This window comes from Penicillium odoratum, assembly GCF_028828045.1.
Source record: "Penicillium odoratum strain IBT 22623 chromosome Unknown utg000005l_segment0_segment0, whole genome shotgun sequence".
Taxonomy (NCBI): Eukaryota; Fungi; Ascomycota; class Eurotiomycetes; order Eurotiales; family Aspergillaceae; genus Penicillium; species Penicillium odoratum.
The window spans coordinates 5,318,659-5,335,675 of record NW_026643147.1 but is presented as its reverse complement, the minus strand read 5'-3'; the positions used below and the strand labels follow the sequence as shown (position 1 = coordinate 5,335,675).

At 47.0% G+C, this 17,017-nt stretch overlaps 8 protein-coding genes across 8 annotated transcripts; 2 read left to right on the top strand and 6 right to left on the bottom strand.

Moving 5' to 3' along the window:
* Window positions 1–1,394: 1,394 nt before the first annotated feature.
* On the bottom strand, window positions 1,395–2,345 carry N7520_007557 (uncharacterized protein; the record flags this gene model as incomplete). Its single annotated transcript, XM_057141491.1, has 1 exon — window positions 1,395–2,345. One exon carries the CDS (start codon window positions 2,343–2,345, stop codon window positions 1,395–1,397), a length of 951 nt encoding a protein of 316 aa, XP_056995497.1.
* Window positions 2,346–3,376: 1,031 nt separating this feature from the next.
* Window positions 3,377–5,203, bottom strand: N7520_007556 (amino acid permease; the record flags this gene model as incomplete). Its single annotated transcript, XM_057141490.1, has 5 exons — window positions 3,377–3,812; window positions 3,869–4,333; window positions 4,382–4,530; window positions 4,582–4,825; window positions 4,881–5,203. 5 exons carry the CDS (start codon window positions 5,201–5,203, stop codon window positions 3,377–3,379), a joined length of 1,617 nt encoding a protein of 538 aa, XP_056995496.1.
* Window positions 5,204–6,246: 1,043 nt separating this feature from the next.
* N7520_007555 (uncharacterized protein) lies at window positions 6,247–6,918 on the bottom strand (the record flags this gene model as incomplete). The annotated part of the gene is made up of 1 exon (XM_057141489.1): window positions 6,247–6,918. The coding sequence occupies one exon, from the start codon at window positions 6,916–6,918 to the stop codon at window positions 6,247–6,249; it is 672 nt and encodes a 223-aa protein (XP_056995495.1).
* A 152-nt stretch (window positions 6,919–7,070) lies between these two features.
* On the bottom strand, window positions 7,071–7,715 carry N7520_007554 (uncharacterized protein; the record flags this gene model as incomplete). The annotated part of the gene is made up of 2 exons (XM_057141488.1): window positions 7,071–7,432; window positions 7,571–7,715. 2 exons carry the CDS (start codon window positions 7,713–7,715, stop codon window positions 7,071–7,073), a joined length of 507 nt encoding a protein of 168 aa, XP_056995494.1.
* Window positions 7,716–11,186: 3,471 nt separating this feature from the next.
* On the bottom strand, window positions 11,187–12,065 carry N7520_007553 (histidine phosphatase family protein; the record flags this gene model as incomplete). Its single annotated transcript, XM_057141487.1, has 4 exons — window positions 11,187–11,356; window positions 11,406–11,565; window positions 11,620–11,967; window positions 12,012–12,065. The coding sequence occupies 4 exons, from the start codon at window positions 12,063–12,065 to the stop codon at window positions 11,187–11,189; spliced, it is 732 nt and encodes a 243-aa protein (XP_056995493.1).
* Window positions 12,066–12,529: 464 nt separating this feature from the next.
* Window positions 12,530–13,488, top strand: N7520_007552 (NAD(P)-binding Rossmann-fold containing protein; the record flags this gene model as incomplete). The annotated part of the gene is made up of 2 exons (XM_057141486.1): window positions 12,530–12,823; window positions 12,877–13,488. 2 exons carry the CDS (start codon window positions 12,530–12,532, stop codon window positions 13,486–13,488), a joined length of 906 nt encoding a protein of 301 aa, XP_056995492.1.
* Window positions 13,489–13,651: 163 nt separating this feature from the next.
* On the bottom strand, window positions 13,652–16,066 carry dbp4 (RNA-dependent ATPase HCA4; the record flags this gene model as incomplete). Its single annotated transcript, XM_057141485.1, has 1 exon — window positions 13,652–16,066. One exon carries the CDS (start codon window positions 16,064–16,066, stop codon window positions 13,652–13,654), a length of 2,415 nt encoding a protein of 804 aa, XP_056995491.1.
* Window positions 16,067–16,217: 151 nt separating this feature from the next.
* N7520_007550 (uncharacterized protein) lies at window positions 16,218–16,906 on the top strand (the record flags this gene model as incomplete). The annotated part of the gene is made up of 2 exons (XM_057141484.1): window positions 16,218–16,327; window positions 16,381–16,906. 2 exons carry the CDS (start codon window positions 16,218–16,220, stop codon window positions 16,904–16,906), a joined length of 636 nt encoding a protein of 211 aa, XP_056995490.1.
* Window positions 16,907–17,017: the final 111 nt, after the last annotated feature.

Here is a 17,017-nt window from a genome sequence, read left to right as displayed (position 1 = left end):
GTAGGGGATACATTACTTCAATGTTCTGCAGGGTGGTGTCATCAAGCCACCTTTCGTAGCAGCGCTAATCAGCGATTCTAGGGTCAGTGTGATGATGAAAATGAAGCTATTGACAGGTCATACTCTTGATAAAACATGCATTATCTCATTCTTCCGATAAGTATACTCAGCCTCATTTTTGCCTCCGTGTAGCCTCCTCCTCATCGGTCCCCGGTCGATACAGTATAAGATACTCCATCGTTTCGCCATGCTCGTGATCAAACATGAGCAGTCGATCAGCTGCTGACTTGAGATCGTTACCCCCAATCCCATTCCCCAGCATCCCATTCCTGATATACCGGAAGAAGATCCCAGTCCCATTCCCAAGACTCCAAATCGACCCCGTTCCCGGCCGATAAGACGACGTGATCAAGCTTCCCACTCCGATCATAATAGCCAAAAACCCGATCCGCGCTTGACTTTCGATCCTAGCCACCGATCCCATTCCCCGGAGCTCCTCGTTGATGAACAAATTAGAAGGCACCACCACTACTCTTCAAAATTCCAATCGTCCCAGTACCCGGTTGAGATAATACAAGATGATCCAGCTTCCCAGTATGGTCATAATCGAAAGCAAAGACCAGAACTGCCGTAGTTTTCAAATTATAGCCTCCAATCCCCTTCCCGGGAGCGCCTTGTTAAACCGCATAGAGGATTCCGGCTCTATCTCCCAGGATCCAAATTGTTCCGGTCTCTGATCGATATAAGACAAGACGAGATTATCTTGCTTTCCGCTGAGATTCAAGTCGAAGGTGAATACCGAATCAGCTTCGGATTTTAGGTCGTACCCTGCTATTTCATTTCCGGGATCTCCTTGTTGGTAGACGAGGTCAAATTGGGGAGGCAATTGGGTTGCTTCAACCTTGGCATATTGGTTTGTATATGGGTGGCCGAGTAATATTTAATTAAAAGACAGAGCCATAGGGAAGCTGTTATCAAATAGTGGAATTGCATTTGTTTGACACTTTCCACGAGATTCTGGCTGTGCAATGGTAACCATGTTCGCTTGGCGTCTCATCTTAGCTGTAGCTTCGTGTTATCGTGAGTCCAATCATTCACGACGTATCACTGAGGTACGTCAATCTGTCTGTCTTTGCCACATGGTACTACCATCTCCATGCATGGATAGAATGTCTAAATTCCTACATGTGTTTTATTAATATTTAACCGGATATTCTACAGTGCCAATATTCTTAAGATTGCTGAATAAGTCTCATGAAATACGCTTTGACATGCTCTTAGTTAACGTGGCATGGGGTGCAGAATGACCTCAGGAATACAATAGAAACCTGGATATTACTTAATTTCAAATTAGATTATTTTCATGTTTTCATTTTTATGTACATCCCTTCCATTCAGGCCACCTCCTGGTGTCGAAAAGAAGCTGCTTTGCAGTAATTCGTAGCAGGTTGGTGAAGCGTACTGCTACCCGGAACATCAAGAAATTCATGATAATCCAATTGCTCTCCTGTCGTAGCCGGACGAGAAAAGAGCTGCGGGGAGTCACTTGGCCCGGGCGGCCAACGATGCGACTGCACCATAAAGACAAGACGACTCAAAACTCCAAACTCCAGCTTCAGCTTGATGCTGTACACCATTGATTTGAGCGTAGTCTGAATGACGAAGTAGTTGAGATATTGCAACACCAACAGAATCACATCCATGACGATGATAAGGGCATTGATAGCGAGAAGCTGGTACATGATCTTGCGATTCGGGTTGTGACCCGAGGTACTCGGAGGAGACATGCGGAGGATCTGGATCGCTTTGTAGATGTAGAGACCGGAGATGATGAATTCCTGAAGGGAGAAGCCCGTAAGCTCGATGCGCTCCATGATTTTGTAGGCGTGGACCCACACGGCCGTGCGCACGAAGTTCGATCCATAGGTGAGGACGGTTGTGGGGACGTGCAGCACGATCGCATCGATGATGATCATCGCGCGAACGCGATGGCTAATTGTGAGATCCTGCACGACGATATTGAGACGCGAGAATAGCACAAGCGCTTGGCCCGTGACCATGAAGTACCATCCGATGGTTGAGAGGGTGATGGAGAGCCATAGTGGACCGATACCAAAGTACTTGAGCAGGAAGCTCACAGACTGTGGTATCACGCCGAATACGGTAGCGAGCAGTAAGCTCCAGAAGTAGAGGCCCTGGTAGCGTCGGAAGGAGGCGAAGATGAGTACCAGGAGTTCGATGGAGTTGTATAGGGCAATTCCAAGAAAGACGGTAAAGGTGACTTTGACGGTGAAATCATCGCCTGAGTACTCACCGATGATTCCGTTGGTAGAGCTAGTCGACATGATCCCAGAGTCCGGGGGAACGGACCACTGATGATGGGGTGAGCTCACCCGTAGCGATCAGGCATGAAATGCCCAGGTAAGGCGAATCATAACCAGAAGCCAAAATCAGCAAAAGCATTTAGGAAATCGTGATGATTATAAGTGGGGAAAAGATGGGGGGAGGGATTTTCTGGGGTTTGGGTAAGCTTGGCTTAGTGGCACGGTCCTAAGAGACCGCCAAGTCCGTGATGAGTAGGGTTTTTTAGGAAAAGCAAATTCAAGCGAGAGATATAATGCTTGTCATTGGAGGATTTAATCTTTGCTAATTCCTTTGCCACCATACTATATTTTTCGTCTTTTTCATATTCCTCACGAACCACGGGCTACCGGAAGATCCTTTACCAGATGACTTCTCTATTTCATGGATCCACGGATGAGTGGGATGTACGTAAGATATTTGGGTTCAGGGCTTATTTGGGATCCTTGGATTGTCAGAAAACCCGGGGTTAAACCCTGATGCGAGTTATAAGAGTAATCCAAGTCTAACCATGCAGGGCCAGAAGCAAAGTTTTTCTCATTTCCCCGCGTCCAAGCGGGTCCGTCCCCTATTGTGGCACGTTTACCATCCCGTGATACGAGTCATTAGGGTTGCGGCCTTTCCCGTTAAGGTGATAGGTCGGGGGTTCCAAATGCAATTGTAATATCCATCGGGGGAACGCGTCAATCACAAAGCCCGATCCCCCCGGAAGGAAAGTGGGGAGAAAAAAGGAAAAATAACGCCTTTCGAGCTAAAACGTTCGTCGCTAATGTAAGGATACGAATCCACCACGCTTGTAAAACTATGAGCCATAGCGTCTTGTTCAGGGTCGAATGACACCTTGTACTTGTCCCCTTTAATTAGGTCCCGGGAAATTGCTTGATGGGGAACAACAGGTGGTCTATTCAACACCACAATAATTCGAAAAAGAAACATAGCTATGTTAACATGAAGCGCATTATAAATATGCAAGAGTAGAGCTGGGTATCACAGCAATAGAAAGAAAAAATTAAAATTAAAGGAACAGCCACTGAGCAGAGCGCTGGACCTTTCCAAGTATCCCCTTTCGTTCGGGCTCCTGAACTTGCTCCGGCGTGTGGTCATCATCAAGGCCACCATCATACCGATCAGTGCGCAGATCCATATTCGCACTGCGAACAAATCGCGTCCGCTTGATAAGTTTCCACCCAACGAACATGACAAACATGATCGCCAGTTCAATATAATAGGAAACAAACTTCACACCCTTGAAGTGCGGACTGAAGCATGACCAGCCCTGCACGAGAACCAGAAAACTGTTCAGGACGATCGCAAAGATAGGGCCATAGGGGTAGGTCCAGTTTTTGAAGGGGAGAAGGTCCTCGAGACCTTGCGCACGGATGGCGCCACGGAAGCGGAGAGAGGCAATACCGATACAGATCCAAGAGAGCTGGTTGGAGACACCGACAATGCTATTGGGGGTTAGTTTCTTTTATTTTCGTTCAAAGATGGTTCGGATACAACTTACTTCTGCAGCCAGGACCACAATTGACCGGCACCGATATAGCTTGCACCAAAGCAAAGTCCACTGATGACTGAGCTAGCCAGAACGGCGACCCAGGGAATCTGGAAGCGGTTCAAGTGGCTGAAAAAGCGCGGTGCATAGCCGTCGACCGCTAATGAGTACAGCAATCGGGTGGCAGCGAAGAGGGCATGATTCGCGGCGGAGATCACAGAAGTCATGATCACGGCATTGATGAAGCTGCCTGCGACGCTACTACCGGCCTCTTCGAAAACAATGGTGAATGGACTGGTGCGAGTGTCTTCATCATCGAGACCAGGGTAGTTGTATGGGACATTCAGACCGATGAGAAGGATGGAGAGCAGGTAGAAGAGCACAATACGCCAAAAGACATTGCGCACAACTTTGGGCATGGTCTTCGAGGGGTTTTTCGTTTCACCAGCGGTAATGGCAATGGACTCGGTACCGCCACTAATTCAAGTTAGGCGAAGCAACTAGGGAGAAACAGGTCAAACTTACAAGGCAAATGAGGCCGTGACAAAGACCGAGGCGAATCCACCGATGCCACCAACCCAAGGAGCCTCTCCCATGTTCCAGTACTTGCCACCAATGTACTCGTGATTTTTATTGCCTCCACAGTTGACGACGATGCCAAGAATAATGAAAATCTGTGCAAATTAGCGGACACTCGAAATTTGTCACCTGCAAAAGATACATACCACGATGGTGACGACTTTAAGCAAACTCAGCCAATATTCAACCTCGCCATACACCCTCACCGAAAGAAGGTTTAGGCAAATGACAACCACGAGGAAGATCAAACTGATCGCCCAACCCGGGAAGTTATTGGTCCAGAATTCTAGCAGAAGTTGCAATGCGATGATATCCGAGGCTGTCGAAACAGCATCATTGAACCAATAGTTCCAAGTCAAAGCAAAGCCCAAAGCATCATCCACAAAGCGGCTAACAGAAAAGTTAGTATCTCGAACGGCAGGGATCGACGATCAATGTAACTCACCCCGCAAATGTACAAAAGGATCCAGCAACGGGGACAAAAGCAGCCATCTCACCCAGAGACAGCATGGTGATAAAGACAATAGCACCGCAAATCGCATATGCGAGCAACATCGAGGCAGGACCACCAGTGGCGAGTGACGAGCCAGTACCCAAGAACAGACCGGTACCGATCGTACCACCAATGGCGATCATCTGCACCTGACGGCCAGAAAGGCGACGAGCAAGCTTGTCCGCGTTGACCAGAGGAGTCGACCCAAGGCCATCAGCAACATCACCATACTCCTCAACAGGCGCATGCTTCTCAGGATCCGGCATATAAGTCATGGTGACAGAAGTGGATCACTAGATCCAACAACAAAAGCTATAATGACACCTGGACAGCTGGGGGTAGGATGAATCTGTGCTTCATATAAGTGTCCGTCTCATACTCCGTACTTGCTTGCACTTGCTGCTTCCGAAGTGGCATAGATCGACTCACCAGAGATCTCGTGACCTGCACGTGGCTACCCCGGATTCTTCAATATGAGAAACGCTAAACTGTTTCACCCGCCAACGACTAGTGAGGGAAAAAGAGAAGCCCATATTCGATCGACAGAAAACAGAACTCTCCAAACTATGATTTTTACGATGGCGTGCTCGCGCGATTCTATGGTTGGACCGGGAAGGCCCGCACGCGATGACAAGAGAAAAATTCAATCGGATCCACTCATTTGCGTGGCGCGGGTAACATTGTCCCCCAAACTACCGTTCTGCAGGGGCAAATCAAGGTTTCACCAGTATTCAGTAGAGAGGTTCTTGAATTGTATGAAGGAATGAGTGATTGCAAGATAATATTAGGTGACAAAAGTACTATTTGGATGTTCTTGTATGTGGTTCAAATGTCATGGGGAAGGACTCGCCCAGGCTTAAATTCACTCTATGAAAAACCTTGGAAAGGCACAGAAATAGGTAGATAAGCTGTTTACAAAGCAATAAATAAGGTCAACAGAACAGGTCATGAATTCCAGTGAAGCAGCGACCTCGCATCAATTGATACTAGATAGACACCTTGAAGATGAGGTGTCAATAGGATTGGAAATTCTCGGGTCTTTTTGCCAGCTTCCTCGGGTGTCAATGTCCCCAAATAGGAAGGAGGTCAACATCTCCAAAGTCACTTCAGAAATGCTATCAGCATTTTACTGTGATCCATATACTCATAAAATCATCAGTTTAGAGTAAATTGCTAGATCAATGCCTCGAACATATACAGAAAAGGGGATCAAGTCAACATAGGCAAGAGAATTTCTGGCAATACCCCCTCCCTGATCAACATGGTAGCACAACCGAGATGGCGTCAAGAAGAGCAGACCCGGCAGATGTGGTGGTCTCTAATTCACATTTGAGAGTGGTGGAAGATGAGGATGCGATGAATGTGGACGTGAACGTTTTCCAAACATTTTTAGCGCCGGTTCCATAGAGTAGGACGTTCCATCGGAATTGTCGAAACTACACACGAGGGTGTTTGGAGTCACTCCAATTATCAAGTAATAGTGCATGCTGAATGTGTATGTTTCTCCGGTGACTGTAGCCAATGTTTGAGTAATGGCTGATGAGCATCCAGTTCCATAGAGATTGATTGCATAGGTGGTACCCTCGGCAACAAAGCTATATCTTCCGCCATTGGTGCCACTCCAGGTCCAAGGGGAGAGAGTCGCGCCACTGAAACTGGGGTTAGAAACGAGGTTCACACCGCAGGTTGGCGAACTGGTGGCAGTTGAGGTGACCGTAGCAGCTATAGTTTTAGTTGTTGAAATTGTTTGAGTGATGGTCAAGTCAACGATTGAGGTGGTAAAGGCGGTGCTGGTCACATCCACTGTATTCAAAATAGTGGTTTCCATGGTGACAGGTGCTGTAGTAGTGACAGTGATTGAAGATGTCGAGGTAATTGTTGCTACTTCAGTCACGTCGACGGTCGTTGTCGAGGTTTCCGTGGTTGTCACGGATGCTGTCTCGGTAGAAGTGAAGTCAGCAGTTTGTGGTTGTCTGACTGGTAGTGACATCAACAGTCTCAATGTTGATCTTCTTGGTTGTGATATCGTCTGTGGGTGAGAAGTGTGTAAAGTCTATTTGATTTCATTTCGAAGAAAGCATTGTCAATGACCTGGGTTTATCAATTATTCCACTGTTCAACTACTTAAGAAGGCTCAACTAATTAAGAAGACCTGGACTTTGCCCAGGGTATGTCAAAGATAGATGGCGGAATAATCGCATCTGCGCGCCTCTGCTCTTCTAACTTTTCTTTAGCGATCCGAGCAGCTTCCTTTTTCAATCTGTCCTTCTCCAACTTGTATGCAGTGATCCAAGGATCTTCCTTTTCAAATACCACATACTGCACACTGATTCTCGTGCATATAATCCGTAACCAATCAACAATATGACCCAGGAGATCGTACTCAGTTTGAGCTCGCGTGGCAAAATCGTCATACCATTCATCCCGGGCTCCTTCCTTGTTGCAGTGCCAGAGTGAAATGAATTTCAGGTCGCTTGCTAGCAACCCATCCCTGGTGGATTGGACTTAAAGAATCCCAGGGGCTGGTCATACTCTGTATCAAATGTTGTTGACGTGTAGTACTATTTTCATAAATCAGTCATCAGTATTTAGAAAAAGGAGTAAGGGAAAAAGTAAGAAATCGTGTGCCAAGGTATACATACTGCATGTAGTTAGAATAAGCATATTCAAACGAGCGCCACTCGTTGGCTGGAACATCAAATGTGGTAATTTACATATTCCAAAGAAAATCGAATTGCCTTGGACCGACAATTCTTTTATGGTATAAGTTCTGTATAGAACCGCCATTTTCATTCAAGAATGCCTGAAGGAAGCGCTCCATTTGGACTTCTGTTTCTTCTTCATAGTGCTTGGGCTTCTCTAAATCTTCAATTACAGTGAAGTTAGCGTTTCGGAGACTTGCCCCTCCATAGAAAGAAGGAAAACCTACACATGAATAGCAAAATGTTATCTTTGCCGTCCTGAGTCATTTTCCCCAGGCAAGCTGGGACGATCATATAGCTCCCAAAATCTCTTCCGAAGATCCGCAAATGAGGTTACTGCCCGTTCATTTCCAGTCTGAGCAGAGAAAGAGATCATTTCCATACTGGCCTTATTGCTGTAGTCTGGTTGATGAGGCAAATAATGTTGAGATATAAGTCCCATTGGGTACCAAACACCTGCAGGCGCACAACCAATGCGATCCTTTCTCATTGCATCTTGCATGCTTTCTTGATGAAATATATCTTTACCATCTCGACGTGTGGATTTGTTCGCGTTGTACCTTGGCTTCACCGGGGTTTTGAACAGTTGGTGATCAGTCTGAACTTGCGCGTGATCTGGAAAAAGATCATCTGATCTTGACCCAGAGAAATCAGAAGACACATAGTCCAGCTGATTTGTGCAAGTCGAAATAACCTCTGTTGCATCCCCCTTAAGCCTTTCCAAGTCTTCTGTAATATTATAAGCATTGGCCCCTCGAATAAGCTGAGGAAAAGCTCCTTGTGCGTCTAAGTTCCAGAAGAGTAAACCGATAAAGAATTCATCCTCAGAATCAAGGTCTTTTTCCAGCCATTCCCCACAGGCCCATATCAGTTTGGCCTCAGTAGTAGCGTGATCTAAATGAGACGAGAATGTTATGTCCCATTTGGCTTTGAACTTTGCCATTTCAAACTGGGTAGTAGATAGCCTTGGAAACCCAAACGAAACCAGCTCGAGGTAACAGACAAAACCAGATAGATTCACAGGGAGAGCAAGCTGAATACAGCGATTGGATATATTTGAAATATAACCCAGCATCATACTGAACCCAAGAGAGGATTGGAATAGCTTCCAGTGATGTTGGCTGCTCCACTGAATAAGAACAATAATCTGCTGAGACGGTGCATCGTTTGCCGGTGCCCAATATAGACCCTGAAATCCAGGAATTGTCGACACGAAGTCCAAGGACGTACTCCATAGTAGATACTCAGGCTGTGATTGCGCTAAAATATCGACTCCAGGGTGAAAGGAAAAATTGAGTACAGTCAGGACTGGCTGAGCTGGCAGTTGGTCGAGGTCTGAAAAGTAACGGATGTTTTGGAAAGGTCTGATATTGACAGATTTGTCGTACATTTTGAGGTCACCTTCGAAGGATGATCTGAAGATGATAGTAATTGGGATCAATCGAAAGAGAGTTTTGAAGCATTTCTGAGTCAGCAAAATTTCCTGTTCGCCGAGACTAGACCTGGGAATATGGGACGTGGACCCATGGGAATCTGCTTCTGGGATTTAGACAAAAAGGCTAGTCCCATAGGATCCCATGGGACTTGATCTAGTCAGAGTAGGAAGAATCACATGACTGCATAAATTTGTTGGAATTTTCGGCTGTATTGACAATGTATAGAAGATTTAAGATATAGAGGAAAATTACTACTAATACCCCCCCTCGCCCTCTCTTTTACCTTTAAATACGATTAGTTAAGTTAAACCCCTATATTAGGAGTTCAACTTTTAGTAAAATTAATCATGTGATAAGTAGGCTGATATATATTTCTTTAATATTTTCCTTAATATCTCTGATATTAATATAAAGTTTTAGGAGAATTAGGACATAATTTATTAATTCTAATCAAAAATATATTAAAAATCACTATTTTAGCTAGTTTTAGAAGAAAAAAGTAGAAGGTTCTTAAGGCTAGGAAAATACAAGTAGTCCCTAGGTATAGATATATATCTCTATAATATCCCTAAATATAACTGATAAAACAAATATAAAACAGCCAAAATTTTCTTTGTAATTTACAATAATTTATCCATGTCCTCTCTAGGCAATTATGCAGGAAATAAGGGGTATGGTATCATACCTCGTGCACCATATTTCTTCGTACTGACGCCTGTTAGACGGAATGTGCAACTACTGAAGGATGCTCGGCCACTCCATCCACCACCACAACCACAATCAGTACCACTGGTACTTATTCTACTGCTATGAATAGCTTCATATGTGTCTCGGAGCCGATACAGGCAGCATCTGTTTATGCTTCTATTTCTAGCATCATCATCAGTCAGCGAAGCGTATGGGATGCCACTCGTTGGTCCGGTTACACGATCACAGTCACAGAAACTTCAACCATCGCCACTGCTTCGGCCACTTCGGTCGGATTCAGCCTGGTAGAATCACTCAAGTATACACTAGTTACGAGTACATCTTCTGGGCCATCAATTATGATGGGCTAGATTCTCCTATAGTCATTAATGGGACTTTCGCGAATGGTGATAGTATCACCACTGCGAACACCCAAACAACATTTTGTGACCAGACTTCCACATTCAACCAAAACAGTGACGGTGTTGTGATTGATACCAGCGACGATGGCGATACTTATAAATGCACGACTGTTACGAATCCTTCTACCGCGACGACAATCGATCACCCTGCAATCGTTCCCCAGTACAATAGTTTAACCGATATCTGTTCATAGTCTTCTCGTGAGTGTTTAGTGGACCATACGGAGTGAGCAAAGATGAATTCTCAAAAAAAAAAAACATGATTTATTCAAGACGCCCTTTAGCTGCACCCAGTATCCTACCACGGCTCCTACCTTATTTCTTGGATTATTAAAAAACAGTCGAATCTTCCATCCAAAGGGCTTTTCAAATGATAATTAGCGAACTTGAAGTAAATTAGAACAGAAGTGGAAGGAGAAGAAAAGTCGGGGGCTGGGGTCTTCGACCGTATGTCCAATTTTACTGCGATGTACCCAATTTATGGAGGGTTAGATAGACAAGCGTGGACCTTAATTTTGCGTGTATCACGAAGACGAAGAAGTCGAACAACGTCTCCTGAGAACGACAGAATTGGATCCCTCAATTTCGATGTACAGTCACTTCACTCAATTCATTCTGTATTTGATCTCGGACTAGATCATATGCACACTCGGCATTCCTTCTATATACGGAAAGGGAGAACGGCAAGCCAAGTGCCCAATTGAGGGATCAGGTGGAGATGGAGTCAAACCTGCCTTATTTTAGTCTCTGTGCATTCCAGTACCACTGCATTTCCCTTGCATCGACAATGTAGCCGTCAGTATCAAATTAGAGAGCGCTCGGCTTACATACTTAATTGGGCAGCAGTCCACCACAGATAACATGCTGACGAGCTTTGCTCGCAATTTGAACTCTTTAAGGGAATAGGTAGGTATGCAATAAAAAGAGGCAATTGAAATATCTGTCGAATCTATATACTTCAAAAGTATTTAAATAGAAGAAAATGAACGCTAGTTTGGAATTTCCTCCCGTCTATTTTGCGGCTTCAACCTCCTCAACCTCATGCAACACATGGATGTCTACACCAAGAGGCCTATCAACCTTGACGGAGCTTCCTCCAACTTCAAGCAGGTGTGCCTCCGTTGAAGAGGAATCCTCCGTGAAAGTGAATCGTCGATATTCGCAATTGCGGTAACCAGTACCTATGAATGTGAGTTTCCAATAAAGTCCGTAATCAAAAATGAGGTATACCTCTTTGCCTGTCATAAAATGTCCAATCTTCTGTCAAATAATGCAGGAAAGCTCCATGTGTCACCAAGACCACATGCTCATGTGGAAGTCTCCATAGCCAAGTTCGCAATTCAGCTGCACGTTTTCGAACCGCTGCAGACGTTGGAGCGTATATGCCTTTCTATTTAATCTCTAGTCAGAAATATTCCTGTAATTCATTCTTGGTGTGAACTACTTTTGAATTCCAACCATCTTCCAAAAGACTCGTGTCCAAATTCGCCTGGTCAAAGCAGGCAGCTCCCGGAGTAATCAGTCCGGGGATTTCAGCCTTCAAAACATCAGAGTCCTGCCCGATATCACAGGGCTGTTTACTGATTTCCTGCGCCTTGGGAACCAAGACGAAGGGTACCTGACGCTTTTCTAAAACTGGTTGGAAAGAATGCGCTGCGGTTTGAATGGTTCGTCTCAAGGGAGATGCCAGAATAAGAGATACCTCGTCATGGTAAGGGAAATTATCTCTCAAGTCACGACATTGGGTCTTGCCTGTCTCAGTCAGATGCGCGTCACGAAGATGGTGAGAATCCTGCAGACTGTTAGATAGATCATCGTTTAATTATTATCACATACATTGACGTTATGCTCGCCTTCACCGTGGCGGACCAGGTAGAGAATTGGAGGCATTTTGTAGTGAATGAAAATTCCAATGTGTTTAGACCCCTAAATCTGATATTAAGTTAACTTTTCGCTTGGGATGTTCCTGGACCCACTTCATGTCCATGGGTTAACATCCTCGGCATTCCTTCCAAGAAAGGAATCTCTGTATACATCACAAAACCTAGAGAAGACTCAGACCATGCTGGAATGAATGAAGCTGGCCAATGTATGTATAGAAAAGCGTTTGTATTCATTTCGTGTCTCTTCAGGACCAATATTTTGACAATCTCACTAGAAGTTAAGATCATTTCGAATAGTCTATCAAAACAACGCAGACAGACGACGATGTTCTTATGTAATATATGGGGTTGCGGTGCACCACTCTCCGCACCAATCAATCTGGATGTGCATAGTTGAAATGTGCGGGGAACTAGCTTTAAAAGACGTACAAAATCCATCTCTTTCGGAGCCAAATAGTTGTCAGTTTCATCATGTCTTTCGTTCAAGGTAAAACCGCCATTGTAACGGGTGCCGGATCAGGGATCTGCTTTGCATTCACAAAAATCTTGCTAGACCATGGCTGCAATGTCGTGTTGGGCGATCTAGCATTACGTCCCGAGGCAGAGGAGCTGGTCAAGCTTCATTCCATTCCTAAACACCCAACAGCTATCTTTCATCGCACCGATGTGCGTAACTGGCAAGACATCGAGTTTTTATTCAAGACAGCACAGGAAGAATTTGGTAGGATTGACATAGTCTGTCCCGGAGCTGGAATCTTCGAGCCGGTAGGAATCCCACGTCCGAAACGTACAACAGCTCCTAACTATGCTTCTTCTAGTCATTCTCCAACTTCTGGGTCCCTCCAGGAACTGGAGAATCTCGCGACGATCCGCTAGATTCTCGCTACTCCACCCTGGATATCAACCTAACGCACCCAGTGCGCATGTCACAACAAGCAATTCAGCACTTCACCAAAGCCAAAACAGACGGCTTCATTGTGCACATCTCCAGTGTGGCAGCTCAACATGCAAATTTCTTCTGCCCTATGTATGCAGCAAGCAAACATGCCATTTCGGGATTCGTGCGATCCCTCGCGATGCTGGATCATCCTCCCGAAGGGCGTGGTCTAACCAAGATTCGGGTTAATGCTGTCGCTCCAGGGGTAATCAAAACTCCTCTATGGACGGAGTCAAGAGATCGACATATGTTTGATGAGGATAAAGATGAGTGGGTGTCGCCGGAGTATGTGGCGGAGCAGATGCTGCAATTGGTGTTGAATCCGGAGTATGAGGGTGGAACTGTGCTGGAGGTGGGGAAGACCGTGAGAAAGGTGGAGATCTTGAATGATCCGGGTCCGTTGCAAGAGGGGAATAGCTTGAGTAATCGACAGATAGCGGACAATGAGGTCTGGGGGAAGCTGCAGGATCTGTCAAGTGGGCAGACGATGTGAGTATGAGAAAGGTGGTATAAATAGTAGAATAGATGTCATTCCTTGGTCACTATACACATGCAATACGATACAATCAATGCTTTTAAGGCTTCGCTAGTACATAAACAGACCAACCAGAGAAAACAGACAACGCCACAGCGAACCCAGTTCATGAAATACGCATTTAACCCAGCAAGCCACTGGCCAGCGCTTCCAGATCCTGCAAAGTTTCGATCTGGGGCGCGGCAGCGGTTTTGCTCTTCTTGCTCTTGCTCGGTCGGTCCTCCTCGCTGTCCGATCCGGCAAAGGACACCCGAGCCTTCTTGCCCGGACGTGAGTCTTCCCGCTCGGACTCGGATGCAGACTCCATGGGGTCCTTGAAGGGGATGTACGGAAGCTGGAAGCCACCCTCGCCTTCTGAACCAGCCTCCTCCTCGGCAAGAGCACGCTCGCGGGCTTTGCGCTTCTCCTTCTTCTCGCGCTTCTTCTCGCGCACCACTTCCTTGTCGTCGATATCGGCGCGGCGAGTGCGCTCGGCTTCTTCTGCCACGAAGCGCTCGCGCTGGGCTTTCGCGTCGCCCCGGGCCGCGAACTGTTCCTCGTCCTCCATCTCGTAGACCTCGTGGGCGTTGCCCTCGTCGTCGTAGACGAGCTTGGTACCCTTGCCCTTGAACTTGAGAAGCTTCTTCTTCGACTTGAGCAGCTTCTCGCGACGCTTGGAGTCGATGACCAATGGATCCTGGCCATCGAGCTTGACCACCTTGGTTTTTGTCTCAACTTCCGAGTCTTCCGAGTCGGTAGCACCCTGGCCGAGTGTATCGTCGCCAACTTCGAATCTGCGCTTGACAGACAGGAAATCCGCATCTTCGTCTGCATCTTCGCCAGCGCCATTGCCAGCTCCGGCGGCGATAAGTGTGCCATCGTCGTTGATGAGCTTCGAGTAATGGTCTGCCAACACGTCCTGGTTGCGTCGGTCGAACATGCGATCGTAGCGGGTGCGGACTTGCTTCTCGTCTTTTTTGTCCTTCTTCGAGTCCTCTTCGTCCTCGTCTTCCGATCCACTGGACAGATGCGCCATCCTCCATGAAGCATTCTTACGCTCCTTGGTATCGTCACCCTTGATAAACTTGATGCGGGGAGCACCAGGCAGGCCTAAGCTAGTCGCATACTCCTCCAATGCGAGTTCCTTGATGTTGAAAGTTTCCTTATCCTTTTGCACGTAAATTGATTTCGCATATGAGATGAATGCCTTCTGGCCCAGGTACTTGAGTTCTGGGTCCTTGAAACACATGTTTTGAAGCAGGTGGGCGATATTCTGCTGCTTGTTCGCCTTGATGTTAATGCGTTCAATTGGAACCTTCTTTTGTTCAAGTCGGCTCAGGAATCCCTTCTCTTCGCTGGGGTCCAAAAACAGCACGGCACGACCAACTCGCTCGTATCGAGCAGTCCGACCGACTCGGTGAATGTAGGTGTCAGCATCCTCGGGGCAATCCATCTGAATTACCCAATCCACAGCAGGGAAATCAAGACCACGAGCAGCCACATCTGTCGCAAAGAGCACGGCATGCTGTGACTGGGAGAATTTGGTGGTGATGTCCAATCGACCACCCTGCTTTTGACGGCCGTGAAGATGCATCAATGGAATACCAGGCTGGAGGTGACGTAGGGATTCGTAGACAAACCGCACCTGCTTTCCAGAAGACAGGAACACCACCGTCTTTGACTTGAGGTTGCTGCGAATAAAACTCCACAGGGTGTCCAGCTTCTTAGGGAGTGGGGTGATCACGTAGTGTTGCTGGAGAGTTGCTGGGGTAGCTGAAGCTGCAGCTTCGTGAACGGCGACATACTCAGGCTCCTTGAGACTCAAACGAGCCAGATCAGAGACCTTCCTGGTTTGTGTTGCACTGAAGAGCATGGTCTGGCGTCCCTTGGGGAGATGGTCGATGATAGCGTCCACCGACTTCTGGAAACCCATGTCAAGAATGCGATCGGCCTCGTCCATGACCAGAAGCTGGAGGTTGTTGGTCTCAAACATGGCCGTCTGGTCTAGATGCTGCAGGATACGACCAGGGGTGCAGACCAGAATGTTCATGCGTCCAAGACGGTCTTGTTCCTCGCGCAAGCTCTTTCCTCCAATCACCAGGCCAGCGGAGAAGGCGTGGTAACGGCCAACCTTGCGCAGCACCTCAAAAATCTGGATAGCCAATTCGCGAGTTGGTGCAAGAATCAGCGCGCCCAAACCATCGTATTCGGTCCATTGTTTGCGGTACAGGTTCTCGAGGATGGGGACGAGGAAGGCCAGGGTCTTTCCGCTACCGGTTTTGGCGGCACCGAGGATATCGCGACCCTTGAGAGCAGAGCTGATGGCGCGCGACTGAATGTCAGTCATGACCTTGTAGTGAGAGGCAGACAGGCCATCGGCGGTGGGTTCGGAGAGAGGCAGATCGGAGAAGTTTTTGACCGCGGCTTTGAGATCGAGGTCCTCGACACGCTGGATGAGCGAGGTAAGGTCTTCCTGACCGCGCTTGCGTTTCATGGTCCTTCCAGAGTCATGATGGGATTTGGGAGCTTTCCCACGAGACGCCTTTGTCGGAGCCATAATTGTGGTTGATGTGATAATCAAATAGTTTGAGATGTAAATTCTAATCGCTATCTTTTTTTTTTTTGGTTGCTGACTCATCCGCCGATAAGCCCTCCAGGGCTCGAGATAAGATCTTCCTCCAAAACTACCTCAAGAACCTCGACTTTCCATGGCTGAAGACGACGATCAAGACATCTTTGATGCGCTGGAGCGCGAAGCCTCTGAGTTCACCAAGGATGCGGAGATCGATCGAATCCGCAAGGCGTTTTCTCTCGACGCGTGAGTTGGCTCGGTGTTTACTTGGACTCTACTAATCCCAATTACTTCGCTAGATACGCCGTCCTAGACCTACAGCCCGGTGTTCCTGAAAAGGACATCAAGATCCAATATCGCAAGAAATCTCTCCTTATTCACCCGGATAAGACCAAGAATCCGGCGGCGCCAGATGCCTTTGATCGTCTTAAAAAGGCACAAGTTACGCTCCTCGATGAGAAGGAGCGCACCTACCTCGACGAATGCATTGCAGACGCACGACGACTCTTAATTCGCGAACACAAATACACTGTTGACTCGCCGGAGCTGAAGACCGACGAGTTCAAGAAGGAATGGCGACAGAAGACCGTCCACGTCTTGTTAGAGGAGGAGGCACGGCGGCGCCGACAAGCCAAGGCGCGTATGCAGGAAGAGGGACGGGAGAAGCGCAAGGAGGAAGAAGAACTTGATGCGCGCAAAAGGAAACGCGATCATGACAAGGCCTGGGAAGACACCCGGGAAGAGCGCATTGGCAGTTGGCGGGACTGGAAGAAGGGGAAAGGCGACGAGAAGAAGAAGAAAAAGAAGATGAAGGTACTTGGATAAGTCTAATACAACGATACCTTCGTATTAATGAAAGCCAACTTCTCATATCGACCCACCACGGTAACTTGCATCGCGTTGCATCTACGGGGCTCTATGCACTTCTACCGATAA